The sequence below is a fragment of the Monodon monoceros genome, unplaced genomic scaffold (assembly GCF_005190385.1).
Source record: "Monodon monoceros isolate NGI ecotype Baffin Bay Population unplaced genomic scaffold, NGI_Narwhal_1 Super_Scaffold_11, whole genome shotgun sequence".
NCBI classification, from domain to species: domain Eukaryota; kingdom Metazoa; phylum Chordata; class Mammalia; order Artiodactyla; family Monodontidae; genus Monodon; species Monodon monoceros.
This window is the reverse complement of record NW_021703767.1, coordinates 605,825-633,057: the sequence shown is the minus strand read 5'-3', so window position 1 is coordinate 633,057 and position 27,233 is coordinate 605,825. Positions and strand designations below refer to the sequence as shown.

The window sequence follows — 27,233 nt, the reverse complement described above, 5'->3', positions numbered from 1 at the left end:
CTCTCTCTCTCTCTCTCTCTCTCTCTCTCTCTCTCTCTCTCTGGCCACCGTCGCCTGCCTCCTGCCCCCTGCCCCCGCTCCATGGTGACCCGCAGGCCAGTGACATGAGTCTGCCCCGTGTTCTGCTCGCCCTGCTGCTGCAGGCCTGCTGGGCCACCGCGCAGGACGATGCGGCAGCCTCGAGGGCCATCGCCTTCCAAGGTGAGTGGACTTGCCGCGTCTGGGACTCTGGCCTCGGCTGCCGGGCGAGGCCGGCCTGGACCAGACGTATCAGCTGTGATGGCCCAGCGGGACTCCAGCCCCTTCCCTTGCTGCCCGAGCGCTCAGATGCCGCGCGGCTGGCGACGGACCCCGACAGGAGGAGGCTGAGCCTCAGCCGGGGCTCAGCCCGCAAGCTCCCTGAGCGCCTGTCCCCGGCGGGTGCTGCCCCCTCTCTGCTTCTCAGCTCCTTTTGATTCCTTGCTGGTGGTCAGTAAAGAAACACGGTCACCTGTCCCCACCACCCCCCTTCTGAAGGTCATGCCCCTGGTAATTTTAAATTCAACTTGGAAACGCGGTAAAAAAACGGCCTCAGCTGTGGTGAAGGGCGGACTCCTCGCCCTTCCGGGAGGGTGGGACTCTGAGTTGCCGCAGGGGTGCTGGCCGGGGGAGGTGGCTGGTGGAGGACGCACCTGGGGAAGGTGGGCACAGGGCGTGAGCTGCAGGCCCCTCCTCCGGTTCCCGGCCCAGACTGCCCCGTGGACTTGTTTTTCGTGTTGGACACTTCCGAGAGCGTGGCGTTGAGGCTGAAGCCCTACGGAGCTCTGGTGGACAAGGTCAAGGCCTTCACCAAGCGCTTCATCGACAACCTGAAGGACAGGTAGGACCTCCGTCCTCTCAGGGCCGGCCGGCCTGGTGTTGCCCCTGCCGTGGCCCAGCTGAGTCCGCATCTGAGAAGGGTGGTGTCGGCCGGGCCACTCCACTCGAGTCCCCTCCCCGAGTCTGAGTGGTTCAGACAGGCCAGGAAAAAGCTGAGTTTGAGGTGGAGCAGGCCGGTCGGCCGGGAGGGTGGAGGGGGCAGTGCTGCTCCCTGGGCTCCGGGCCCCAAACCCCGCGGAGGAAACAGCTCCCCACCTCTACAACTGAGCGGGCATGGGGAGCTGACCGAGGCCCTGTGGGTCCGCCCCGTGTCTGGAGGGGGTACTCCCCGCCAGCCACCTGGGCACCGACCACTGCCCAAGGGGACGGTCAGAGCCCACACCCCGGGCCCGAGGTCCCAGTGTCCCCCATGTCCAGAGTCCTGGTCGGAGGGGCCACCAGCCCAGTCCTGGGTTTGGCGGCATCACTCTCCATCCATCTGTGCATCCACTCACTAATGGGGGAGCCCTGGGCAGTGGGTGTGGCCAAGCACAGGACACGCCTGCAGAGGGGCGGGTCAGGGCCACGGGGTGGGGGAGGGGGGGTGCTCAGCTCAGACCAGGTTCCTCCCCCTCCCTCACCTGCACAGGCCCCACCCCTCCTCCCACCCTGTCCATGCTGACCCACTCACCCACTGAGCAGCTGACCCAGGCGCCGAGCCTCCCACGCACCAGAAGGGGCCGCAGGGACAGAGGACAGGTCTGCCCAATGCAGGGACTGTGGGACTGAAGCCCCAGGCCTCCCGAAATGCCCGGGTTTATGAGGCCCAGGGAGGGCCCCGGTGTGGATGTGCCTCGGGGAGGGGGCGCCAGGGCAGCCCTGCAGCCCATCGTCCCGCTCCAGGGGGCTCTGGCCCTGCGCCTCAGTTCTCCCGCCTGTGAACTGGGGGCTCTTCCCGCTGTCGGCGTTGGTTCTCCACAGGGGCATCCGTCACCCGTCTGCTGATGGGCTGCGGGCCTGGCCACCCCCGGAGACCATTGACTGAGGTGCCCGGGGCAGAGAGAGGAGGCCACTCAGATCCAGGGGTCCCCACCAGTGTCCCTCCCCTGCCCACTGTCAGCGGCCCCACTGCTGTCCATGGAGGGTCTGCCCCCCACCCCATGGCCCTGGAGCAGGGTCTCAGCACACAGCTCCTCGTCTGAGGCCCTGGAGAGCCGGGAACATGGTGGTCACTAGCTAGCCACCCCCGCCCCGTGTGGCCCCCGGCGCCGGGACCCAGGGTCTTAGGGCCGCTCGGGAAGCCCAGGCCGGGGCCTGCAGGCTCCCCCCTCTTGGGGCGAGACGGGACCGGCCATCTGTCCACCTGTGACATGGTGGCAGTCCTGCCTTCGGATGGACACAGTAGGGGAGCGGGCCTGGGTCTGGGGAGGGCCGCTCACCTCCGCGTGGCCCGCAGGTACTACCGCTGTGACCGCAACCTGGTGTGGAACGCGGGCGCGCTGCACTACAGCGACGAGGTGGAGATCATCCGCGGGCTCACGCGCATGCCCAGCGGCCGTGACGCGCTCAAGAGCAGCGTGGACGCGGTCAAGTACTTCGGCAAAGGCACCTACACAGACTGTGCCATCAAGAAGGGGCTGGAGGAGCTGCTCGTGGGGTGAGCGCCCGTGCCCACCCGGCACCCGCCTGCGGCCCCGCGGCCCTCAGGGGCTGCCGCACCTCCCTGATCGCAGCCTGGTCGGCCAAACTCCAGGGCTGCCCGCTGGCAGGCCAGGCTCTGCTGCCCAAGGTCCCCAGGACCAGTCCCAGTGGCCGAGGGGGTCATGCTGCTGACCACCGCCCAGCCTGCCCCATGGCTGCCAAGGTCGCTCTCCATCCCTCTGTCCTTCCCTCCAGCGGCCCACTGTCGTCTCAACCACTGAAGGCAGAGGGGGCCTGAAATGAGATCCCACAGAGCTTTATTTCCTGTTTAATGTCCTTTCCTATAATCCCACTTGTGGTCGGATCAACACAGAGAAACAGGAAACGTTGCCTTGGGTCTGGGTCTCCCTCCAGGGTTTCTAGCCCCCTGACCCTTACCTCCAGTCTAGGGGTCTCAGCTCTGTGGTTCCAGTGGGTCCCTGAGCTGTCAGGGTCAGTGCTGGCCTGAGGGGGCCAGGCTGGGTGGTCTCACCTCTCCCACCCCCTGCAGGGGCTCCCACCTGAAGGAGAACAAGTACCTGATCGTGGTGACTGATGGGCACCCCCTGGAGGGCTACAAGGAGCCGTGTGGGGGCCTGGAAGACGCCGTGAATGAGGCCAAGCACCTGGGCGTCAGAGTCTTCTCTGTGGCCATCACGCCCGACCACCTGGTAGGACCCCTGCCTATGTTGGGCGGGGGGTGGGGGGGCACAGGTACAGGCATAGCCTGAGGGACGGGGGGCTCCAGGGGAGCAGAGGTGGAGAGGGGCCCGGCGCTCCCACTGTCACCAACGTTCGCCCTTGTTCTGGTCGCATCCACGCCAGGAGCCACGTCTGAGCATCATTGCCACGGACCACACGTACCGGCGCAACTTCACGGCGGCCGACTGGGGGCAGAGCCGTGACGCGGAGGCCGTCATCAGCCAGACCATCGACACCATCACGGACATGATCGTGAGCACGGCCCCGCCCTCCCTGCCGTGTCCAAGATGCCGGAGATCCCGTGCCTGGGAATGAAAATTAATTTGACTTTTCTCTTTCACTTTTCAGAAAAATAACGTGGAGCAAGTGGTAAGGCCCCCCCCCCCCCCCCGCCCCGCACCATAGCATCACCAGCGCCCGTTTGTCCGGCAGCAGGCTGAGCGCGGGCGGCTGGTGTGGCTGTGCCCGGGCTCTCTGACGTGTCCCCTGTCCCTTCTTCCGCAGTGCTGCTCCTTCGAGTGCCAGGTGAGTGTGCCACCCCCTCCCTGGGCCACCCCGGCTCTGCTGCCTTGCGCTCACCGTCCTCTTGTGTCTTGCAGCCTGCCAGAGGACCTCCCGGGCTGCGGGGCGACCCCGGGTATGAGGTGAGCGGCCGCGTCCTGTCCGTGCTTTCCTCCTTGGGGTGGGGGGGAAGCCTGGGAGAAATGCCCCTGAAGCCTGGCACCCAGGTGTTAGGGATGCGCTGGACCCCAGGCAGCCGTCCTGAGCGCTCACCGCCCGCCTGCTGTGCTGAGCAGGTGCCCCAGCGCGGGAGAGAGTCCAGGCGCCGTGACCCCAGGCTGATGCGGTGGCCACGGGCTGCCATGGGGTGGGGCCCGCCACTCTGGCCTCTTCCCCATGGGGGAGGGAGCGGCCTTTCTGGAGTGACCACCCCTGTGGCTCTGCTGCTGGAGGCGGGCCCTCCACGGGACGGGTGAACATGGGCCCAAGGCCACGACTGCTTCGTGGGGAGGTTTTGGAGAACAAAATTAGTTCCCAGTATTCACAACCTGGGAGCTTGCTTGTGAAAGTCCACATTTCTGGTTTTTCCTAGAAAGTGTCAGGTGCAGTAGCCGTGGAGCCACACGGCTACCTCCTCCGGGGGGCTTCTGTGCCCCACCCACCCCGCCCGCCCCAGCAGCAAGAACGGGCGGAGAGAAAAGATTCAGGGGTCACTCCAGCCGGCGCCGGGCAGCCCCAGGGCCCGGTGGGGTGTGTGGGAGGGGAGCGTGGACCTGACCACGCAGGTCCCAGGATGGGCCACGAGAAAGGTACCTGAAAATCACGTGCACACTAGGGACTGGATGGAATAGCTTTTTGGACCTTTTTTGTTCGCAAGTAGAAGGCCCTTCTCACCAACTTTTTAGAAATAAACGGAATTTGTCCTCTAACCTTGATCTGCTCTGTATTCCAGGGAGAAAGAGGGAAGCCAGGACTCCCGGGAGAGAAAGGAGACGCCGGAGACCCCGTGAGTGCCGAGCCCCTGACCAGGGGTATGGGGGCGCTGAGAAGCCCGAGCCCAGGGAACTGGGCTGCGGAAACTTCCAGAAGGATGGCTGGTTTCTGAGCACCATCGCCACGTGGCCTGACCCTCAGAGGACACGGCCCTCGTGGGTGGCGAGGACCAGGGCGCACGCGGCATAGCCATCCTTCCAGCACCCCCTGCCCAGGAAGACTCCCCGTGCCCCTCAGGCGCCCCCACAGGCCCACCTGCTCTCAGAAGACAGGGGCAGGGGGCAGCCAGCAAAGTCCCAGGGCCTCTGCTTCAGCCACGGCCAGTCTCCCCTCTCCCCGTTGCCCCGTGGGGGGCTCTGGACCTCCACCTCCTGGAGCTCCGCTGAGAGCCCCCAGGAGGGGTGGGTGAGGCCTTCATAGCAGGGCGCTTCTCAGACGCAGGTCAGTGGTCAGCCAGCCAGGTCTCTCCAGCTGACCAGGCCTGAGTAGGGTGGAGAGCAAGCGGGTTGGATGGGGGCTGCCCCTGCCCCCAGGGGTGTCTAACGCACCCCTTCCTCTGTTGCAGGGAAGGCCTGGGGACCTCGGACCCGTCGGCTACCAGGGCATGAAGGTGCGTCTCCCCCTCCTCTACCACAGCCTTTCCTGGGGCCTCAGGGCATCAGGCCTGGGGCGCCCCTCACAGCCCCCTTCCCTCCTCTGTTTGCTGTCTAGGGAGAAAAAGGGAGCCGAGGGGAGAAGGTGAGTGACATGAGACTTTGGGGGGTGTCCCTCGGGGCACAGAGCGGCCCCCTACTCTGGACAGGGACGATGCTGCCTGTTCCTGGCGTGGCTGGGCTGCGATGAGCTGGGTGGTGGGGAGGCGCCCTCCTTGGGGACCTTGCCCCATGATGGGGAGACCAAACCTCTCACCCTTCCTTCCTGTCTCCTCAGGGCTCCAGGGGACCCAAGGGCTACAAGGTGAGTGTGGCCGGAGGGGCATGGCCAGTGGCGACACTTCCCTGTGGGGTGTGGTCTGACCTTGGTCTGACCTTCTTTGGTTTTTGCACTTTGCAGGGCGAGAAGGGGAAGCGTGGCGTGGACGGCGTGGATGGCATGAAGGTCACCCTCAGCTGGGGGAGGGCTGGAAGCGGGGCCCGTGTTTCAGGAAGGGACGGTGGGCGAGGCTGGCCACCCCAGGGCCGGTGGGTGGGTAGGGGTCTCATGTGTGGCCACCCCTGGGCAACTCTGAGGCAGCATGAAAGGCAGGAGACGTTTCCTGCCAAGCCCCAGGTCCCAGTGGACCCCAAGCCACCTGGCCAAGCTCAGAGCTCCTTCTGCCGGGTGGGGCTTTCTTGGGAAGCGGGTGGATGGGCCAGAGCTGAAAGGCTTGACCACCGAACCCGCCTTCCTCCTTGCAGGGGGAGACGGGGTACCCTGGCCTGCCAGGCTGCAAGGGCTCGCCCGGATTCGATGTAAGTCGCTTTCTCTCACCGACATTTTAAGACTAAGTCCTCAAGAGTGAACGTTGCCTCCGCCCTCCTGCTGACACACTAAGAAGTCGCACGGGCCACACCACGTGCAGACCTGCCCTTCTGGCTTGTCACTCAGTGTGTGCAGCCCAGTGGCTGCGGTTTCAGAACGTGGTCTGACTCTGCGTCCTCTCCCCAGGGCATCCAAGGACCCCTTGGGCCCAAGGGCGACGCGGGTGCCTTCGGACTGAAAGGAGAGAAGGTCAGTGACTCAAGCCCGCGGCGGGCCAGGCTGGGGCTTTACGACCCACTGAGCGTTGAGCAGAAATTCCTCCTGGAAGCAGGTTCTCGCCCCTCGTCTGAGGGCCAGGCCCCACCGCCCGTGGGGGATGAGGCCTCGCCACTGCCCTTCCTGGGGCTGTCAGGGCTGGGGTGGGGGGCCCTCCGCCCCGGGAAGTGCTGGTCCCTGAGCCTCGGACACGTCCTGTCCCCACCACACCAGCCGCCCCTGCTCATCCGTCCGGGGCCTCTCTGGTCACCTCAGGGACGTCCACGTAGCCTGCAGCCTGCGGGTCAGCCCAGAATCGATCTGCTCACGGGAAATCTAAACTCAAGAATAAGCAGGGTGACGCTGATGCTGCAGTGGGCAGAGCAGTGAGGCGTGAGGACTTCACGTTTTGAGTCTAATTCAAATCTGTTGCTGGGATTTTTTCCCAGCAGCAGGAAGTGCTGGGAAAGTTGGAGCAGTAACACGAACTCCACCCCAAACGCGTCCTAGCAACGCACATGTCCCGGAGTGTGGGCCGAGGTCCCCAGCCTGGCAACAGTGGGCATCCACTCCTGAGGGCCGGGCTGGCCCCTGTGGTGGCGGCATTTGAACCCAGGAGGCAGGTTTTGTGCAGAGATGTGAGTGTCTGGGGAGGGTCCTCTGTGTCCGAGGTTCCTGCAGTCAGTCAGGGACGGCGGCCTGAAGCAGGGCCAGCGTGGGGTCACTGGCGCCCAGGACGGCTGGGCGTGGCCTCCCGAAGGCTGACCCTTGCATCTTTCTAGGGTGAGCCTGGAGCAGACGGGGAGCCTGGGAGGCCAGGGAACACGGGGCCCCCCGGAGACGAGGTGAGCATGCACACAGCCCCCCGATACAGCGGGGTGGGCACCGGCCCTGGGAGGGGCCTCAGGGTCAAGGACAGACAGTCTTCACTGTTGTCCCCAGGGTGAGCCCGGAGAGCCTGGTCCCCTGGGAGAGAAGGGAGAAGCCGGCGACGAGGTAGGAGCCCCTCCTCCTCCTGATGCCCGAGCCTCAAGCAGAGTTCCCGACGCAAACTAACACTCGTGTTCATTCCTCTTAATCCCAGGGAAACGCGGGACCAGACGGACCCCCCGGAGAGAGGGTGAGTGGAGGTGTCCTGGGCCTCACCACTTAGTGGCAGACGTGGACGGTGTGACCAGCCCTGTGGTCCCAGGTGGACAGACCCCGGGGAGTGTGCTGGAGCCAATGGGACCCCAGTCTCTGAAGGACGGGGCGTGAGATGGAGGGACTGCAAGTCCTGGTATCTGCTGGGGCGCCAGGCCCTGTGCCCAGGCCTCGAGCCCCCAGCCTGCACCGTCAGGGCTGCAGCCTCACCGCCCTCTGCTGCCTCCACACAGGGCGGCCCTGGGGAAGGAGGACCACGGGGGACCCCAGGCGTGCGGGGCCCGAGAGGAGACCTGGTGAGTCACTGTTCCTAAAGCTGGGACCCCATCCCCTGGGGGCAGAGACCGGGGCCAGGCCAGGGTCAGGCCATCAGAATCACAGGACACGCCACCGAGGCCCTCTGGCCCCTAGATGTGGGCAACCCACGCCCTCGCCTCCTATTTCCCAAATATACCCCCCGACACACACTTCTTGTGTGGGAAATGCAGCAGCTCCTGCCCTCGGGCCCCGCCCAGACCTCCAAGCTGCGTGGCCCCGGGTCACCTCCAGGGCCTGGGAGGCAAGGTGAGCTGGGTGGGGCTTCTCCACTCACCACGGATGACCAGGGAGCAGCCACCTGAAACCTCACCCAGGCACGCCGTGTAAGCACGTTCTCTGCAGCGTGGCTGCCACCTTCGCGCCGGCTGGCCGGGTCTGGCTCCACGGGCTTTCCCCGAGCTGCGCTTATTCTTTAGCTGCCCAACTTCACACTTTCGCAGCTGACTCAGCAAGCGCCTCCCGCCGCACGTCTGGGCTCTTCCCCCCAGAGCTCCTAAACGTTTTGCAGACGGAGCCTCTTCTGCAACCGTCTTCTTCCGGGGACGGTTTCCCTTTGTTAAAACGTCAAGAGCAGGAATGTTGGAAACGGCTCAGTGGCTGCAGCTCGCTCACCTCCAAGGCCCAGCGGCTTCGCTGTCAGGGGCCATGCTGGGCTTTCTCTGCCACGTGGTTAAGCGGGAAAGGCTGGCAGGACCCAGAGCGTGGGCACCGAGTCAGACTCTGCCCGGTTGGAGAGGAGAGCAGGCCTCACCCTATGGCTCCGGCGCTAGGAGGCAAGGATGCTGAGCCCCGAGCCTCAGATGCGGCTGGCCCTCTCCCTGCTGGAGATGCAGGCGACGCCACTCCCCGTCCGCAAGAACGGGGTGCTTCTCCAGGCTGTGTTGTCCCCCTGGGGTGACACTTGGACGTAGGGGCAAATGCTTCTCCTCCAGATGCGTGTCCAAGGCGCCCCGATGGGGAGAGTGAGTTTAGCCAAGTCCAAGGTCAGGGGAAGAGAGGTTTGTCTTTCTGGCCCTGCCCCCGGGCCCCCCAGAACCCCACGCCCCACCCTCCCCAGGCAGGGGTGGGGAAGGACAGCAAAGCAGGGACGATGTAGCTTTGACCTCCTTTCCGAGCCCAGTGCTTCAGGTCAGGAGACAGGACTGAAGGCCAGGCTGTGCCTCCAGGAGGTGCCTTGGACAAACGGGGGTGGAGGTATGGTCAGCCCCACACAGCTCTGGGACCCAAGGCCGGGTGGACGATGAGATGCCTCCCGGCCTCGGGTGGGCTGCTGGACCCTTGTCGTGGCCCCTTGAAAGCACAAGTCACCTGATGGCCAGGCACATGGCCACATTGTGGGAAACACGTGGGCAAGCGTGAAAAGGAAGGACGAGGCCGGCCCACAGCAGACGGCGGCCCTTCCTGGCTGTGTGGGAGCTGCCGGGCCCCCGGCCTCGCCTGGTGGCCACCCGGGGCGGCTGCCCTCTTCCATCTCCACCTCAGTGGCTTTTCCTCTCCAGGGCGAAGCTGGACCCCAAGGTGACCAGGGACGAGAAGGCCCCATTGGCATCCCCGGAGACCCGGTAGGAAGCCCGGCTGCCAGGCGGCAGGGGGGGAGCTGCTGCCGGTTCGGATCAGCTCACAGATTTAGGGGGAGGTCCCTTTTCTCTTCCCACCTGGGGTGCTTCCTGCAGGGGCAAGTCCTGGAGACCTTGGGATGTCTGGGGTCAGGTGGGGGGCCAGGGTGGCTGGTGCAGATTGGTGAGCTGGGCCCAGTGCTCCCAGGGGAGCCCTGTCTCAGGGTGGGCGCCTGCCAGGGTGCAGCCCTGAGTGTGCAGAGCCCCATGCTGCCCCCAGCTCTGCCCTCAGGGTGAGGAAGGGTCCCCTGGCTCGGCTGGTGCTGGGGGAGGGCAGTGGGCTTGGAGGCCGGTCTGGGGCATGCGGGGGCAGGGCAGGCAGCGGCAGGGGCGTGCTGGAGTCGGGGGACCCTGGGGACCCCCTGGCCTGGCGGAGCTGGGTCACGGGGGACTGAGCCCAGACAGAGGCACCCCACATTGGAGACAGGGTATGTGAGCCTCTCTCAGTGTTTGGAGCCCAGGGGTGAGATCTTGGCCGGAAATTGATTTGGGAGTGTTGGTGCACAGAAGGTTCTAGAATTCCTGGATGTGACCTTCTAGAGGCCATGCTGGGGATGAGGAGGACAGTGGAGGCCTGAGGAAGCAGCGGGCTGGGTGGAAGGAGGGGGCGGGGGACAGGCAGGAGGCTGTGAGCGGCTGGGGGCGAGGCACAGGTGAGACGACCCTCCCCAGGGAGCATCATGCCCGCCGCTGCTCTCAGCCCATCTTCTCCAGACCCCGGCCCAGGGCCAGCCACGGGGGTCCACGAGTGGAGGGTGGGGACGGGATGCACGCAGAGGCGAGGCAGTTTGGGATGCAGTCCGCACTGGGCAGGCCTCGGCCAGAGGGACACCGCTGGTGGCTAGTGCATCCTGGCAGAGGTCAGCAGGGCCTGCTCGAGCTCTGGCCCTGGGGGAGCTCCCTGGGGGAGAACAGGAAGGGGGGCATACAGCCTGGTGCCGCCGTTGTTATCGGGGTGCTGGCCATCCAGTGGGGAGACAGACCACACGTAGTGAACACGTAGCAAGCTGACCTATGTGCGTGGTGAGGACGCCTGGCTGCAGAGGTAGGTCCCGCAAGGCCCTCGACCCTGCCCGCCACCTCCCGCGGGGTGAGGGCTGCCCCAGGGTCCACGAGCCCCTGAGGGCCCCTGCGATTTGGGTTGCTGCCGGGCTGGGCGTCGGCCGGCTCTGCCACTGACCTGCGATGCGGCCTCTTCCTTGGCGCCCTTGGAAGGGTCTCTACTTCCTGCCCCTTCTCGTCCCCGTTGACTGTAACGAGATTGTCTGCAGTATTTTGCTTTACAGAAAAATACTGTAGGGAGTCCCCTGGTGGCCTAGCGGTTAGGGTGCCGGGCTTTCACTGCCGTGGTCCGGGTTCAATCCCTGGTAGGGGAAATAAGACCCCACAAGCTGCATGGCATAACCAAAAAAAAAGGAAAAATACTGTAATAAATATCAACATCCATCTGCCGTTCAGTCAGCTCATCTGTCCATCTGTCCATCTGTCCATTCATCCATCCATCTCTATCTGTCCATCCATCCATCATCTATGTACCTGTGTGCATCTCTCCATCTATCCATCCACCTATCTGTCGTCTATTCATCTATCACATATCTGTGGATATATGTGTCCATCCGTCCATCCATCCATCTACCCTGAAGAGCTTCCAAGGCTATGTCCAGAATGTAAGTTCTTAGCAGCAACATTTCTCAGCCCCAGTGGTGTGTGTGTGAGTTAATATTTGCCAAATGATCCTACCTACTTCTGTGTCTGGCCCCCACGAGTGTGAAATAGGACGGCTCCCACACCTTTGCCAAGAGGAGCTGCGATCAGAGCCCTGCCGGGAGCTTTCTCTCCCTCTTGCTTTGACTGTTCGTGGGTTTACGGGCCAATGAGGCAGCTGTTCATTTCCCACCGGCATCTGTGTTTCCCACATTGATGGCGGGGGGCTCCATCCATGGTGCAGACGTTTTGTCAGTTGTCATCTGCGTCCTGACCTTGTCTATGGTACCCTGTGGTTGAGGATGTCCTGCTCATTTACAAAGATTTACAAATGCGCTCACGCCTTTGAGTGTATTTTTTGCTTACGTCTTTGATCTGTCTGGAGTAGAGACTGAGGGGCTGGAAGAGAGGTGAGCTTGGCCAGCTTGGCTTTTTCGGCGAACGGCCAGCCCGTTGTCACAACACACGTAACCGCAGTCTTTCCTGCTGGTTAAAACGCACTTCTATCATGTTTAAACCCCCTCACCTACGTGTGCCTCTTTCTGGTCTGGCTGTCGCACACCCCTCCTCTTTCCATTTCCACCCAGTTCCCACGACTGTAACTCATGTGGCCTCGGGCCGGGCTGGGCCTGCTGCCTGGGCGGCTTCCTGGGCCCCTGCCTGGGCCCCTGACTTTCCTGGACAGGGACCAAGGAGCAGTAACTGCTCCTGGCTGGTGCTGCTGGGACAAGCTGCCCGTATGACGCAGGTCTTCCCTGTGGCACCTTCAGGAGGTCATTCGAGACTCTGAAGGCACGAAGCTCTAAAAGCAGAACCGACATGGGTTCGTGGGAGCATCCCAGCAGCAGCAGTTTTCAGTCATGATAGTCACTGCAAAAAAAAGGAAACGACCAAGAACGTGGGGAGAGAGGGAGGCCCTACCCCAGGCGGTGGGGACCCCAGGCACTGCTGGGGGCGGCTGCCCCCTTTGGGAAGGGGCCCTGTGTCCCCCCAGCCTGTGAGCGACCGGAGCCGGTCCCCTCCCGACCCGTGGCTCCCGGCCAAGGAGGCGCTTGGTCACCTGGACATTCGACTTCCGGGCCTCCAGGCTCTGGCTTGTGTGACCCGCCCTCCCAACCCCACCATGGACCCACGACCCCACGACCGACTCCAGGCCCAGCAGGAGGCCGGCTCCGACCCCAGGGGCCATGCAGAGAGTTCTGGGAAATGTGTTTTCCCAAATCCCAGGAAAAGGCAGTGGAGAAACAGAGGACAGGGTCCCGTCGTCCCGTGGCGGGCCCAGCCGTCAGGCCTCGCCCGTCCCACGTCCCACCGCGGTGGGCGCCCGGTCCCACCCACGAGAGTGCCAGCTGCCCACAGGAGCTCCGCCCGAGTTTGGTCTTTCTGTGTCTTAGGCAGGCACTTGAGTCCCAGTTTCCCAGGAGGTGCTACCCGGGACCAGGAGGTGCCACTTTTCTTGCCCCGAGGCAGGTCTCGGGGCCCCAGGCTGACCCCCTGAGCCCCCGTGTCCCCGTGGCCAGCATGCAGGGAGCGTGATGCTGGTGCTGGCCAAGGTGCACAACCACGCCAGCTCCCGGGCCGTGGTCACGGCCGGACCCCTGCCCGGTGTGGGGCGGCAGTGCTGTAGCAGCTTCCTGGCCAGATAACAGGCGTCGTGCACATTTGTGACGGGAGGGCAGCCAGCAGAGAACTCATGAGAAGTGCCGCCTCATGACGGGGCCCAGGGGATGGGCCTCTGAGTCCAGGGTCCTGTTGGTGGGGCCCAGGGGGGGCAGGTGGGCCAGCAGCCCACTGAGTGACACAAGCTTGCCCTCCTCGCTGGGGCCTGGCTGGGGGCATCTGCGCAGTGCTCAGGGAACCGAGAGCCCGGCCCCGGGAATGCAGGGGTCACCTCCAGAGAGGGACGGGGATAGAGCAGCCAGCAGCTGCGGGGTCTGGGGCCTGGGGGGCTCCTCTGGGGCAGAGGGGGACCGATGGCTGTGTCCTCTCTCTGCAGGGTGAGGCTGGCCCCACTGGACCAAAAGGATACCGCGGCGATGAGGGGCCTCCAGGGACCGAGGTGAGGAGCCCTCCCCGCCCCCCATCCTAGGAGGGGCCAGCCCTGGACCCAGACCCCATCCTGTACCCAGCGCTTCCTTAGGAGATCCCCCCAGGCTCCTTACCTGTTAAAACTGTTTCATTTCACCTCACAGTATATGTGACTCTTAGGACGTTTAGAAAATGAAGAAAACTACAAAAAGAAATCTAAAACACCCCCCAGAGATAAACAACATGAAGAGTTTGGCTTATTTCTTTCCAAATTTCTTTTTTCTTTCTTTGCATATTATGCCTTATAAATTTGACTTGGTAAGGTTTTTTTTGTTGTTTTTCTCATGAGCTCGAACCTTAACGGTTTCCATCACGTTATTGACGCGCCCCCGTTGGCCACGTCTGCAGCTCTACCTGCTGATTCCTCTACCCCCGCCGGATGGGCTCTCGGTTTGAATTTCCTGCAGTGACCCCGTGGGTTTCTGTCCCGGTTCTGGTCACCTCCTCCTTGGGTCTCTCCCTGGGTGGACCACTGGGCAGGTGTGGCCTCTAAGGCCCGAAGGTTACACAGCCCCCCAGGATCATCGGTTTAAAAACCCTTCTTTTAGTCATTTCTGTGCTGCGTGAAGGCGTGTATTTTATTTAATTGTCCCTCTTTCCTCCAAGAGACCTTGTGCCTCTGAGCCTGTGTGGCTCGCTGCCTGGTGTCCACTTCATTTTCTCCTCCTTAGGGCCCCGGAGGAGCCTCAGGGCCCCCAGGACCCCCTGGAGACCCCGGGCTGATGGGCGAAAGGGTGAGTGACGCAGGGCACAGGGCACAGCCCTGGTAGGGGGGCTGCCTGGGACCCTAGAGTCCAGAAGCGGCCGGCCTGGGCGAGTCCCACAGTGACTGGACACAGTCTGCTCTCCCAGGGTGAAGACGGCCCCCCTGGAAATGGCACCGAGGGCTTCCCCGGCTTCCCTGTGAGTGCCCCCCGACACCCCCTTTGGCCAGTCGGGCACACGGGCTCCGTGGCTGGGATTGCCCCTCGTGGCCCCCCGCCATGTCAGAGCCCGGCGTGACTGTCCTGCCTTCCCTGCAGGGCTATCCGGGCAGCAGGGGTCCTCCCGGGATAAATGTGAGTACACGCCCTTCCGCTCTGTCGGCCCCTGGAGCACACGTGCACGTTCAAGCACATCGCTCCCACACCTGAGCAAGCACACACGAGTGCAGAGGCACACACACGTGCAAACACCCGCACACGTGCAGACGCACTGCCCCCCGCAGCCCAGCTGTCGCCGAGGCACCCCCGCCTGCGTCTCCGTCTCTGGGAGCCCCGCCTGGCCCCGGGCGGGGTGCCCCTGCTGACACTTCCCTCAAGAGCCGAGGGCTCCACCGCACCCCCCAGAGCCCTGCCCTCCCCAGGAGCCCAGGCCCGCAGCACCCACCCCAGACCCTGGGCCCGGCTCCCCCTAACCACTTGCTCCCCTGCAGGGCACCAAAGGTTACCCTGGCCTCAAGGGAGATGAGGGAGAAGCCGGGGACCCCGGAGAGGACGTGAGTGCTGAGCTCACCGCATGCGGTGACATCCCGGGTCAGCCTCGGCCTCAAGGGCCCGGACACCCGGAGGGCTGTGGTGGCTCCGAGGGCGGCTGAGCGTCCGGGGTCGAGGGTGCAGTGGGCAGGCTCGCAGCAGGGGGTCCAGGGGCTCTGGCCACATGTGGCAGTGCCTGCAACACCGCGCTGTCTTTCCAGAACAATGACATTTCTCCCCGAGGCGCCAAAGGAGCAAAGGGCTACCGAGGCCCCGAAGGCCCCCAGGTGCGTTGGCGGGCGCGGGCAGGTGCCCCACCCAGAGGCTGCAGAGGCTGGGGTGTGGGGGCGGGAACCTGGGAGCCAGGCTCTGGGGAAGGGCTCGGGAGGCGGGGCTTCGGCAGGCAGGATGACAGGGAACGGGCAGTTTCGGGGTGGGGGCTTGAGCAGGCAGGGCTGGGCAGAGAAGGGGAGGATGGGTCTCCAGGTGAGGCATGATGGTTACGGCAGGGCCCGGGGCGGTGCCTGGGTGAGGCCGGGCACCCTGCCCCTCGAGGTGGCGCCATTAGACCCACAGGGACACTCTGCCCCGGGCGGTGAGCACCCACAGACCACCAGGAAAGGGCACATTAGACAGTTGTCGCCCAGCGGACGGAGGTAGCAGGTCCCCCAGCCCTTAACGTGCAGAAGCCTCAGCTGCCCCTAGTGTTCGGGGGGCCCTAAGTGGAGGTGGGGTCAGCCGAGGGCTCCCGTCAGACCTGCAGCCCAGGAATCGGGCAGGGCCCCAGCGTCCACCCTCTCCTGTCCTTTCTCTGACAGGGACCCCCAGGACACGTGGGACCACCAGGGCCAGACGTAAGTGGGGTGTCTGTGAACATCTTTGGGGGCCAACCGCTCTGGCCCAGGATCCTGTGAGGGTGGGGAGCCGTGATGGTGACGGGGGGGGGGGACATGTGATGGCCACAGGGAGGCACGTGGTGGCCGTGGGGGTGTGATCGCCATAGAGGCACATGATGGCCACGAGGGGCATGCGATGGCCACTGGGGGGACACGTGGTGGCCATAGGGGAACATACGAAGCCGGGGGGGGCACATTATGGCCGCAGGGTGGACATCTTATGGCCACAGGGAGACACGTCTTTGCCCCCACAGGAACATGTGATGGCCACGGTGGGGGTGGGACGTGTGGCCACATGTCAGGGACCACATCAGGTGCTCACGCCTGCAGGCAGGGGCCTCACAGGCAGAGCAGGGCACACCATGGGAAGGGAGACACCCTGCCCAGCCCAGCCTCTCTGTGGTCCCAGCTGTGGTCCCAGGGGATGGGGACCTGGAAGGCTGGCCTCACCCCAGAGCCTGGGGCAGCCCTGGAGGGGTCACAGCAGGGCCTGTTCTGTCTCATGGGAGTGTCTCACCCCCTCCCCAGGAATGCGAGATTTTGGACATCATCATGAAAATGTGCTGTGAGTATCTCCATCTTTGAGTAACTGTCCTAGCTAGAAGGAACGTCCTGCCGCGGTGCCGGCCGGGGCGAGGCAGGCCGGGGGCAGGCGTGTGCCCACCCACGAGAGTCCTGGTGGGCCGGGGAGGGCTGGCTGGAGGGTTTAGTCTAAACGACCCCGTAATTTCCTCTTTCTCCTCTTCCCAGCTTGCTGTGGTGAGTGTCACTCTTCAGCTGGTGTTTCTAGCTTTCGAGTGGACTGGCCCCGTGGCGGGTGGAGCCCGTCGCCCACACTCCCGCAGCCCTGGGGTGCTGGCCCACCTCGTCCTCTCCCCGCTCACTCACACAAGCAGGCACGGGGGGACGGGAGTTCTCCCAGTGCCCCCGGGTCCTCGAGGCCCTGCCCCTCGGGGCTGCCCTGCTCTGGAAGGGGTCCTGGGAGGGGCCCCGAGGCTGAGCCCGCCACCGCCCACAGAGTGCAAGTGTGGCCCCATCGACATCCTGTTCGTGCTGGACAGCTCCGAGAGCATCGGCCTGCAGAACTTCGAGATCTCCAAGGACTTCATCGTCAAGGTCATCGACCGGCTGAGCAGGGACGAGCTGGTCAAGGTGAGGTGCCCAGGCCTCGCTCGAGGACGGATCTTCCCAGGAGGGGTCTGTCCTGACACCAGAGTGGAAGGGCCGGGCGCTAGGGGCCATGGGACAGACGCTTTGCTTCTCGAAAGCTGAAGCCCCCCAGCCCACCAGAGCATGAGAGTCACCCCGGGGGCCCGGGGACCAGTCCAGCCTGGGACAGGTGGTGGGTGGAAGGGCGGCCCAGGAGGGGCATGGGCGCCTCAGGGGCCCTGGTGGGGGCCGCTCCCGACCGCGGCTCCCGTCCCCGTGCAGTTTGAGCCCGGGCAGTCGCACGCGGGCGTGGTGCAGTACAGCCACAACCAGATGCAGGAGCACGTGGACCTGCGGGACCCCAACATCAGGACTGCCCAGGACCTCAAGGAGTGAGTGCGGCTGCTCGGAGCCGGCCCACGCACGGCCCCCAGCGGCCCCCCCAGCCCTGCCCCCCCCGGCCCCCAGCCCTGCCCCACCCCCAGACCCTGCCCCCCACTGAGGGCAGCGCCGTGGCCCCACAGAGCCATCAAGAAGCTGCAGTGGATGGGTGGAGGCACCTTCACAGGGGAGGCCCTGCAGTACACCCGGAACCGGCTGCTGCCACCCACCCAGAACAACCGCATCGCCCTGGTCATCACGGACGGCCGCTCGGACACCCAGAGGGACACCACCCCACTCAGCGTGCTCTGCGGCCCTGACATTCAGGTGGGGCGGCTTCCGTGTCTGCGCTCTGGGGCTCGGGGGACTGTCCCCACCGGGGGCCACGCCAACACTGCCCCTCCCGCCAGGTGGTCTCCGTGGGCATCAAGGATGTGTTTGGCTTAGCCGCGGGCTCCGACCAACTCAACGTCATCTCCTGCCAAGGCCTAGCGCCCCAGGGGCGGCCGGGCATCTCGCTGGTCAAGGAGAATTACGCAGAGCTGCTGGACGATGGCTTCCTGAAGAACGTCACCGCCCAGATCTGCATAGGTGGGCATGGGCAGGGCCCCCCTCGGCCCAGGCATGGTCCTGCTCTGCTCTCACGGTGACCCTCTGGCCATGGGAGCCACACACCCACGGCCAGCAGCACGCCTGCCGCTCCCCCAGCCGCTTCCTGGTCTTCCCCGAGGAGGCTGTGGCCTGGCTCCCTCATGGTCCAGCGTCCACACAGGTGCCCCCCACCCCGAGTGTGGGCTGCACCACATCTCCCGCCCGTTGTCCTGGAGCCATGAGCACACATGTGCGCTGAGGTCTGAGGCTCGGTGCACCCACAGGTGCAGGCCGTGTTTGGCCTTGGAGCCTGAGACCCCTCAGAGGTGCCCACCTAAGAAAATACTTGCCATGTCCATCTGGGCCTGGCCCAGGGTCAGAGCTGAGTCCGCGGTGCAGACAGCTGGTTGGCAGCCAGAGAGAGCTGCGGGGTCAGACTCGGGGCCCTAGCCCTCCCGGTGGGCACATACTCAGCCTCGTCCAGGGACAGCGTGGCCCGGGCCCCGAGCTGCAGACCACCCTTCCTCCTCTCTGAGCCTTGGTTTCCCCATTCTGGGAAGGGGGGTGCCTCACTGGGCTGGTGCCCGGGGGACCATTCCGTCCCTCAAAGGCCCCCTCTTGAATGAAGGACACCCCTCCTGGTGGGTGGAGGGGGCCAGCTGTTCAGGAGCGTCAGCTGTGCTTCCATGGAGATGCCAGCTGTCCTCTTGTTGGGGGGCTACAGGTGGAACAGCGGTCTCTGAGATCGCTGGGTCCATGCTGTGGGGCTTTCTCTCTTACAGACAAGAAATGTCCAGATTACACCTGCCCAAGTGAGTACCGGGGGAGGGGGAGGGGCTCTCAGGTCGGGGCACCGGGTGAGGAGGGTCGAGAGGCCACAGGGCGGGTGGGGCCGGGCTCTCCGGGGCCTCGCTGTGTGCTCACGGCTGCCCCTGCCCACAGTCACCTTCTCCTCCCCGACCGACATCACCATCCTGCTGGACGGCTCGGCCAGCGTGGGCAGCCACAACTTCGACACCTCCAAGCGCTTCGCCAAGCGGCTGGCCGAGCGCTTCCTGACGGCAGGCCAGACGGACCCGGGCCAGGAGGTGCGCGTGGCGGTGGTGCAGTACAGCGGCACCGGGCAGCAGCGGCCGGAGCGTGCGGCGCTGCAGTTCGTGCAGAACTACACCGTGCTGGCCAGTGCCCTGGACACCATGGACTTCTTCAACGATGCCACCGATGTCACCGACGCCCTGGGCTACGTGACCCGCTTCTACCGCGAGGCCTCGCCTGGCGCCGCCAAGAAGAGGCTGCTGCTCTTCTCCGACGGCAACTCGCAGGGCGCCACGGCGGCCACCATCGAGAAGGCCGTGCAGGAGGCCCAGCGGGCAGGCATCGAGATCTTCATGGTGGTGGTGGGCCCCCAGGTGAACGAGCCCCACGTGCGCGTCCTGGTTACCGGCAAGGCGGCCGAGTACGACGTGGCCTTCGGTGAACGCCACCTGTTCCGCGTGCCCAGCTACCAGGCGCTGCTGCGCGGCGTCTTCTACCAGACGGTGTCCAGGAAGGTGGCGCTGGGCTAGCAGCCGGGCCACCGCCACTGAGACGGAAAGTGAGAGGGGGACCCGAAGGTTCCTGACCCACCCGACTAGCTAGGTTTTTTTAAAGGAAAAGCTTGAAAGGCCGTGATTCAGTGCTCTGTGTTTTGCCAGCCCCTCTGAGCAGGGTGTTGCCGCCCCTGACCCTGGGCTCTGCTGGCCCCCTCCCGCCGCCCACCTGAACTCTCACCTGAACCGTCCCGCCTCGTGCTGCCGGTCAGGGTCCCCTAATCCCGAGTCAGAACCCCTAAGCCTGGTTTCTCTTTCCTTTCTGGGGTCAGCTGTCACCGCCTCCCCTCCCCCACTCCCTTGTAGCTTGACTTTCCTTCACGAAACACTCACGCCTAGAGTCAGGTCTCCCAGGGAGCTCGCCTGAGCCCTGGTGAGCCGACCCTCCTCCCGAGGCTCTTGTCACTTACCCCCGGCCAGCAGAAACCGCGACTCCTCGACCCCGTGTCCCAAAAACCCCAGAGCAAAGGTGCTATCCTGCCCCCATCCCCAGCCCAGGACACAGAGGCCTCGCCCCGCCACCCGGGGCAAAGTGATGCATTTCACCACAAACGAGTCAAAGCTCTTTTCCTCAAGGAAGTGATTGGTTCTCCATTTTACTGAAGGCCTTCCTGGCACTTTAGTTTTACTTTTACTCCTTCCTGTGGTTTTTCTCAACGTGTCCATGTCGGCGACTTTTCCAAATAAAGGCTGTCACTCTCCTTTCCGCGGTCATCTGTCTGAGGAGTTAAACCCACTCGGCGTTTGCACTTTGCACCAACAGGAGGACTCAGAGGTGCTTGGGGTGCCCCACTCAGAGCCAGTAGAGGTGCCTCCCCCCTCTTCCAGGTCTGGGGCAGGAGCTGGGAGGGGCCTTGACACCCTGGGCTGCAGAATCAGAAGTGGATTCAGTGGGGGAGGGCAGCTGGAAGAGCCAGTCGGATCCAACAAGATAAATCCCCAAAGGGCCACAGCATCCCGGCATCAAACCCAGCTCTGGCCTTCTGGAGGGGCTGGCAGGTTTGGGCCTGGATTCAGGGCAGTAAGAGGGCCTCCCCCAGGAAGGCGGGGGGGCTGGGGGGTGGGAGGGGCTGCAGCTGAAGAAGGAGGGCAGGAGTCCGACGCCCTTTGGCATCGGGGTCAGGAGAGGCGGGTGGGGCCTCCGCGCGGGCCTAGTCATGGGGGACCTGGCTAGCGTCCTTGGGTGGGGTTCCCCGCGGGGCGACGGCACCCCACCCCAACCCCTCACGCAACGGGGCCGTGAGAGCCGAGCGCCAGGCCGCGAGGACTCGGGGGAGTGGCACCCATGTAGAGGAGGGGTCAGGAGTCTCCCTAGGGGCTCAGCCCCTGCCTGATGTCACACTCAGCTCCATGGGAACCCAACAGCTGCTGGCGGTAAGTGTCCACTGCCCCGCTGTCACCAGAAGGAGCCTGGCCTGAGGGGTGACCCCTCAGCGGTGTGACCTTGAGCCAGTCACCTTCACCTCAGTGCCCTCAGCCGCAAATTGGGCTCGTAACAGGGACGCACCCACCCGAGGCCTCACCCCCTCACATCACACGCTTCTCCGTTTGGGGCCAAGGCAGCTCGAGCCCCCGGACGTGGCCACGGAGGGGAGGCTGAGGGCTTGCAGGAAAGGGCAGCTTTAGGGGAGCAAGCCTGGTCAGGGAGGAGGCGCCGGGGATCCAGGAGCCTCTGCAGGACCCCCGCAGCCCCCACCAGGCTCAGGCTCCCTCCTGGGGACCCCGAGTCTGAGCCCAGGTCGGGGGGCCGAGGCATGGGTCTGGGGGCTCCCCCCACTCGCAGGCCTCCCCACCCCGCCTGGAGGTGGTCACCCCAGGGACCTCTTCCTGAAGGACAGTGAGAAATCAGAAGCTTCCCCTTTAAGAGGATCGCCTTTAATCTGTGAATCAGCTGTCTAACTGGAGTCCCTGGCTGGGACGGGCGCCTCTCCTGGCTTCCAGCCTCGGCCAGGTAAGGACAAGCGTCTGCCTTCATTGTTTTCAAACTGCTGTGAGGGGAGCTCCAGCCCACACGCCCACACCGCTTCCAAGTTTGTAAGGGAAACGTTCCAGACCATCATGTGAAGTCCCGCAAACGAGTGCAAAGCCAGTTACCCCGCTCCTGTCGCTGGGTCAGGATCCCGCTCTTGCCTGGGCCCTGTGGCTCCCTTCTGTGCACAGCTGGAGCTACAGGGCACTGGGTTGGCCGGGGGTGCAGAACACCCTCAGGGGGCCGGCCGCCCCCCTATTTGTCCTGACCCGCACTGCCAGGGGCGGCACCCGGCGTCTCTCCTGGCTGCCCCTCCCAGGAAGCCTGGTCCTTGCAGTGGGATCCCAGGGGCGCTCCGAGGCCCCCTGCCAGCCCCACCTGGAAGCTGCCCGGGATCCCTTGCAGGCAGGCACGGGGCAGACAGCGCACACGCAGCCCATCTCCGGGATCCCTTTATTCTGACCCAGCCCCGCAATCCCTCCGAGTGTGGGTTCAGAGGCCCGGATGTTTGTGAAATCGACCTCGGGGCTGCGGCCTCCACCTGCCCGGACGGCAGAAGGGCTTCGGCCTCACCTGCCTTGGTTTGTGTTTTGTGACTATTTTTTTGTCGTCCTTTTGCTTTCAAACTCCAGACACGCTGTCCTGGTGTGCGTTCTGAACATGGCCTTCAGGGGCATTTAACCCTGTCTGATGGTCTTTGTTTTTCATGGAAGAGTCGATCACCTTCACATTGATTGCTACAGCCAGTATTTGGTCTTTATGATGCGTTTTTGATGCTAAGAATGTGCAAGAAGGAACACTTTTCCATCCATGATTTTTGAGGGCCGGCAGGAGGCTGTAGGTCCGAGGGCTGTTGACCACACAGCTCACTGATCGACACCTGCGGGCCAGCCCTGCCCTGGGCGCCTCCACTCGCCCTCCCGACTGCTGGCCCAGCAGCTGCGGTCTAAAGGAAGTGATGCCCTCCCGGGGCAGGATTTTAAGTTCAGCTGCTCCTCTGTCTTTCGGCTGCGGGGATGACGACACTTATGGTCCCCAGAGACTGAGACGCCCTCCTCCAGTGAAGCCTGGATGGCCACTTGGGGAGCAAGGTGAGCCAGGACGAGCCACCGCCCGCGCTCAGGAGGGGCCGTGTGGCGAGGGGCAGTGGGAGGTGGCGTTAGAGCCCCTGCGGGACCCTGGAATCCCTCACTCTTCCCTCACAGCCCGCCACACCACCCTGTGCCAACCAAAGACTCGGGGAGAATGTTCTTCTGTCCACAGGAGAAAGGACGGCAAGCCAAGGCCCATCCACGCCACGAACTCCACGCGTGACACCACAGAGCACGTGTGAGCTTCACACACATCGTGCCGAGTGAAAGACGCCAGACTCACACGTGCTGCGTGGTTCCGTCTGCGGAAGCTCGAGGGTGGGAAAGCTGATCGGTGGCGGTAGGTCGGTGGCGGGAAGGGCACAGGGAACTTTCCGGATAATGGAAGTGTCACCTATCTTGATGGTGTGTGGGTCACGTGGGTGTGCATTTGTCACAATTCTTAGAATTGTACACATTCAGACGCTTTAGATTAAAAGAGAGAAGCTGGGATTTATGCCAGCGGCTCCCCGTCTGCACCGCCTCTGGCAGCGCTGGACGCCCCTCCCCCTCCCTGTGGCTGTGTGTCTGCTCCCCAGCACACGTCCACCCCCTGGGGCGGGGAGCTGTGAGCCTCCCTCCCTTTGCAGACTCATGGTCCTTCTCACAGGCAGAACGGGGCATTTCTTTAATTCATACTGATCCCTCCCCTGAGTGTGGATCGGCTGGGACACCACTCCTGGGACTCTGCAGGGTAACTAAGGTCCCAAGGCAGTTGACTTCAGGTTAATCAAATGGAAGATTCTCCTGGGTGGGTCAGACCTAAAAGACATCAGAGAGATTTCTCCTGCTGGCCTTCTAGGAACTGCCCATGGAGGGTGGCCAGGCACAAGAGGGGACCCCAGCCCCACAACAGCCAGGATCTGAACCCCACCAAGAAGCAGTGAGTCTGGAAGAGGGCCCCCAGCGTCGGACTGCACAGGCCGACAGGCCGTTTCCGGCCTGCGAGACCCGAGGGAGACCAGCTGGGCTGTGCCCAGACCACTAACCACGGGGCCCATGAGATGGTCCATTTGTGTTCTTTTAAAACTACTGAGCTGGTGGTGCTTTGTTACGCGGCTGCGTGAGTTAGGAGGCCGTACACGCTGTCTCCATCTCTCACCCCCGGTCCTTCTCAACTCTTGTCATTACTTAAGAGACACCCCCTCCCCCACTCCTCCCTCCTGGAATCAGGACCATTGGCAGCAGTGGTGCAGGAAGAGGGGACATCTCCTTCCCCCCATCTTCCTTCTGAAGGTCTCCTGTCAGGGCTCCTGAGACTACCTGCCCCCCTGGGTGCAGCGTGGCTGCCGGTGTTTGCCAAGGGGCAGCCGGCACCAGCACATCTGTCCCATCGTCTGTGCCCTCCTGCCGGTTTCCACCTCCCTCTACAGTTTGGATCCTCTCCAACTGGGGGGTCATCCTGGGTCATCTGGGTGGGCCTGGTGTCATCACAAGGGTCACAGAGTTTGCGGTGATTTGTTGCAGCGCCCGCGGGACACACACTTTCTCCCTGAAACTCAGCCTCTCTTTTAGCCTCGACCTCACGGCCCCGTCAAGTGCACTGAACTTTCTTCTCCAGTTGAGCCTGAGAGGATCTCCTGGACAGTCCAAAATGGCACCAGGGTCAACGAATGATAAATTGATATGTTTGTAAAAATAAAGTTTATAACTTGATTTTACTCTTCAAATCCTGACCGTGGGTAACATCACTTTGGCTTCTAACTTCTTTGGATTCTTCAGAAAACAGCTCTGCCAAAGAGCTCGAGGGCCCTCAGCTCCAGGGACGGACTGAGAGGGAGCTCCAAGCCCCCACCCGCCCCCAGAGAGATCCCACTTCCCGGGTGAATCACCGACCCATCTGCGTAGTTTACTTTTCCCTCAGAGAGAAGGAGCTGCCAGTTACATGCTGAACCGCCAGGGATCTTACGATCTGCGTCTGAGAAAACCTGGAACAGGAGTGACAGAGTGGACAGGCCTGAAGGGGCAGGCCACCTCTGTCCGGCCAGGCTCCGGGCTGACACCGTAGGCTTGCAGGCTGCCCCCCAGCTGTAACCCCACCCCCCTTCCCGGGACCCCACCGGTGGGCCTCTCTGGCCCAGAGGAGCAGCTGGGCCGTCTCCGAGGCGTCCGTCCTGGTTTCCAGAGAAGCTGTTGGCTGAACACGAGACCATCTGGTTTAATGTAGGAGGTGAGCTCAAACTTGGCCAGCAAAGAAGAATGGATCCTTGTGAGAACAGGCCCTCAATAGTTTTTTAGTTATTTGAGGCAATGTTTTTTCGGGATAAGCAAGATGCTAAAAATAAGGGGTCAAGAGACTATCAACCACCCGAGACCCAGACCCTCACTCCCAGCACTCATGTCTCACTTCTCAAGGACCAGCTTAAATGCCAGCATCACGCCCCCCACCCCCGTGCCTGTGTCTTGTCTAAAGCAGATCCTCCTTGTCTTTTTTTAAACTGATGACAAGTTGAAATTACAGTGGACTGATCCCAGTTCAGGCAAGCAGAAATGGAGTCAGGTGGCCACGGAGGATCTGGTCTCAGACACGTCCCTGCCCCACCGGGAACTTGAACTTTCTCTGAGCTGCACCAGACCCAAGGCACCCCCAGCCGTACTCAGAACTGCAGCTACCAGCTGCAAACTTGAGGCCTCAAGGTCTCCCCTTGTGACTACGCAACCATTCAGACCCCAACCAATCCTCACTTAACAAGCACCCTCCTGTCTTGCCAGCTCCAATTATAATTCTTTATTTAAAAAACTTGTGTAACTGTGACCTTGCAGTTTTCGTCTTTACAGGCCTCCGCCATTTTGTCTGTAATTCAGTGCAACACAGTTCAATTGCTTCTTGAACCTGTGTCCCAGGCTGCAGTCCTCACAAACCCCAAATAACTTTCTTTTTATTTCCATCAGGTCTCCCTTTCTGAAATTCTGTTTAACAAAATCATTGTGTTTTTCACGGATGAAACATTTCAAACGTAGAAGATCAGCGAGGACAGTGCAACGGCGAGGACTGAGCCACCCTGTACCCACTTTCTATGTTAACCTGTTACCATCTGCCAGACTTGTTTTAATAACCTTACGGTTGAAATATTTTAGAGTAAATTACAGACTTGATGACGTTTCATGCATAAGTACTTCAATCTTCACCTCTAAAAAAATAAGAATTGCTTTCTGCCTGACATAATGCCATTACTGAATCATGTTCAAAATAGAACACCAAGCTAAAAATAGCTTCTAAACATCACCATATGCCCAGGCCACATTAAATTTCCACAATTTTCTGAAATTGTCTTTGACAAGCTGTTTGCCCCCTAAGCTCTGAACAAAGTTTAAGGCTTCTTTCCAGTCCTTTCTGTCCTGTGTCACACTGAGAATGGGTGCTAAAGCTACAGTGTTCTAAAATTACTTGAAATGATTTTTTTCCTTCACGAGATTATATTATTAATAAGATATGCACTTAGGTTTACTTTTTCTCAGCCTGTTCTCAGGATCAGGAAATTTTCCTTTGTAATTTAATTGTTTGATATACGAAATATTGACCTGGTTCAAAAGTCAAAAGTCAAAGAGTACCCTGGAGAGGCCGTGCTCCCAGCCTGTGCCTCCACCCCACTCCCTGTGGGCTCCTATTTTTATCAGTTTTTAGTTAGTTCTTTCAGTGTTTCGTCTTGTGACACCATTTCCATACAAAAGAGAGTGCACTGAATTCACAGATCTCCACTCTAGTTTTCACCTAACAACACAGGCTGGAGATTATTTCCTGTCCTTCTCCATTCCCTGCAGCAACTTGGTTTTCCGTCTTGTAGATCTGCCAAAGCTCCAAGCAGCACCTCACAGCTAGACATCTGAAAGCTTTCCAATCCCACAGCTGCCAAGAAAACCCCCCACGTTTGTCATCTCCTGCTCTTGCATGTGTGTGCATCCCTAGGGCAGATCAAGGGAAGCACACTGGTCACTTTGTTAGATCTGGCCAATTGTCTCCATAAGCTGTGTTGTGTTGCATGTTCACGGCCCCTCACCCTACAGCCTCGCCAGTAAAATTAGCTGTCACACCTCTGGGGTTTTGTCAACCTGATGGCTGAGGACCAGTACTTCAGAAAACAGATTTGCATTTCTCTCACTACAAATGATGCTGAGCATTTATTTATGTGTTGAGGGCCTTTGACACCCATTTATTTTCTGAGAAAAAGAGTATTCCTGGCTCTTGCCCCCTAGTCCATGGCTCCTGGTTTTTTCCTTCCCCATTTCTGGAAACTGTCTTCATGGTAAGTAGATTAGCCCTTAGAGACAACCGGCAAGTGCTGTTCTCAACTTGTCATTGGTCTTTTGCCTTTGTTTTTTTGTTGTTGTTGTTTTGTGTTTTGTGTGTGTGTGTGTGTGTGTGTGTGTGTGTGTGTGTTCAGGAATGTTTTGTATGTAAAATAATTGAATTTATTGATCATTTCCTCTGTTGATACTGAATTTAGAACAATATTTAGAAAGGATTTTTCCATACCCAAGTTATAAAGCGATTCACATGTTTTCTTCTAGAGCCTCTATGGTTTCATGTTTTATGTTTATATCTCTGATCCACTTGGAGTTTATTCTATAGCGCATAGGGTGACAAGGATCCAAATGGCTATCCAAGTTTCCCAATACCTTTTATTAAAAAGGCTACCTTTTCCCCAACCTGAGCTGCTGCCTTTATCATACTTAAACTCCACATATGTATGTGGGTCTACTTTTGGATCTTCTAGTGTGTCCCACTGATCCGTCCATTTATGTACCAGTACCACACTTTTAATTATGGACACTTTA

At 61.8% G+C, this 27,233-nt stretch overlaps 1 protein-coding gene across 1 annotated transcript; it reads left to right on the top strand.

Moving 5' to 3' along the window:
- The first annotated feature begins 6 nt into the window (after nucleotides 1-6).
- On the top strand, nucleotides 7-20,060 carry COL6A1 (collagen type VI alpha 1 chain). Its single transcript, XM_029214221.1, has 35 exons — nucleotides 7-201; nucleotides 730-859; nucleotides 2,294-2,494; nucleotides 3,029-3,188; nucleotides 3,343-3,471; nucleotides 3,568-3,588; nucleotides 3,724-3,744; nucleotides 3,819-3,863; nucleotides 4,673-4,726; nucleotides 5,279-5,323; nucleotides 5,425-5,451; nucleotides 5,644-5,670; nucleotides 5,767-5,811; nucleotides 6,111-6,164; nucleotides 6,361-6,423; nucleotides 7,212-7,274; nucleotides 7,372-7,425; nucleotides 7,514-7,549; nucleotides 7,806-7,868; nucleotides 9,390-9,452; nucleotides 13,207-13,269; nucleotides 13,970-14,032; nucleotides 14,151-14,201; nucleotides 14,321-14,356; nucleotides 14,713-14,775; nucleotides 14,974-15,039; nucleotides 15,571-15,606; nucleotides 16,177-16,213; nucleotides 16,399-16,407; nucleotides 16,667-16,800; nucleotides 17,080-17,189; nucleotides 17,322-17,505; nucleotides 17,589-17,769; nucleotides 18,552-18,581; nucleotides 18,712-20,060. Exons 1-35 carry the CDS (start codon nucleotides 105-107, stop codon nucleotides 19,332-19,334), a joined length of 3,084 nt encoding a protein of 1,027 aa, XP_029070054.1. The 5' UTR covers nucleotides 7-104; the 3' UTR covers nucleotides 19,335-20,060.
- The last annotated feature ends 7,173 nt before the right edge of the window (nucleotides 20,061-27,233 follow it).

What these genes read in the sequence shown, in the direction of transcription:
- COL6A1 (XM_029214221.1), top strand. Translation starts at nt 105, where the DNA reads ATGAGTCTGCCCCGTGTTCTGCTCGCCCTGCTGCTGCAGGCCTGCTGG. An exon ending in GCTGCTCCTTCGAGTGCCAG is followed by an intron (nt 3,745 to 3,818) that starts GTGAGTGTGCCA and finishes TGTGTCTTGCAG; the next exon opens with CCTGCCAGAGGACCTCCCGG. An exon ending in AGGGGCCTCCAGGGACCGAG is followed by an intron (nt 13,270 to 13,969) that starts GTGAGGAGCCCT and finishes TCTCCTCCTTAG; the next exon opens with GGCCCCGGAGGAGCCTCAGG.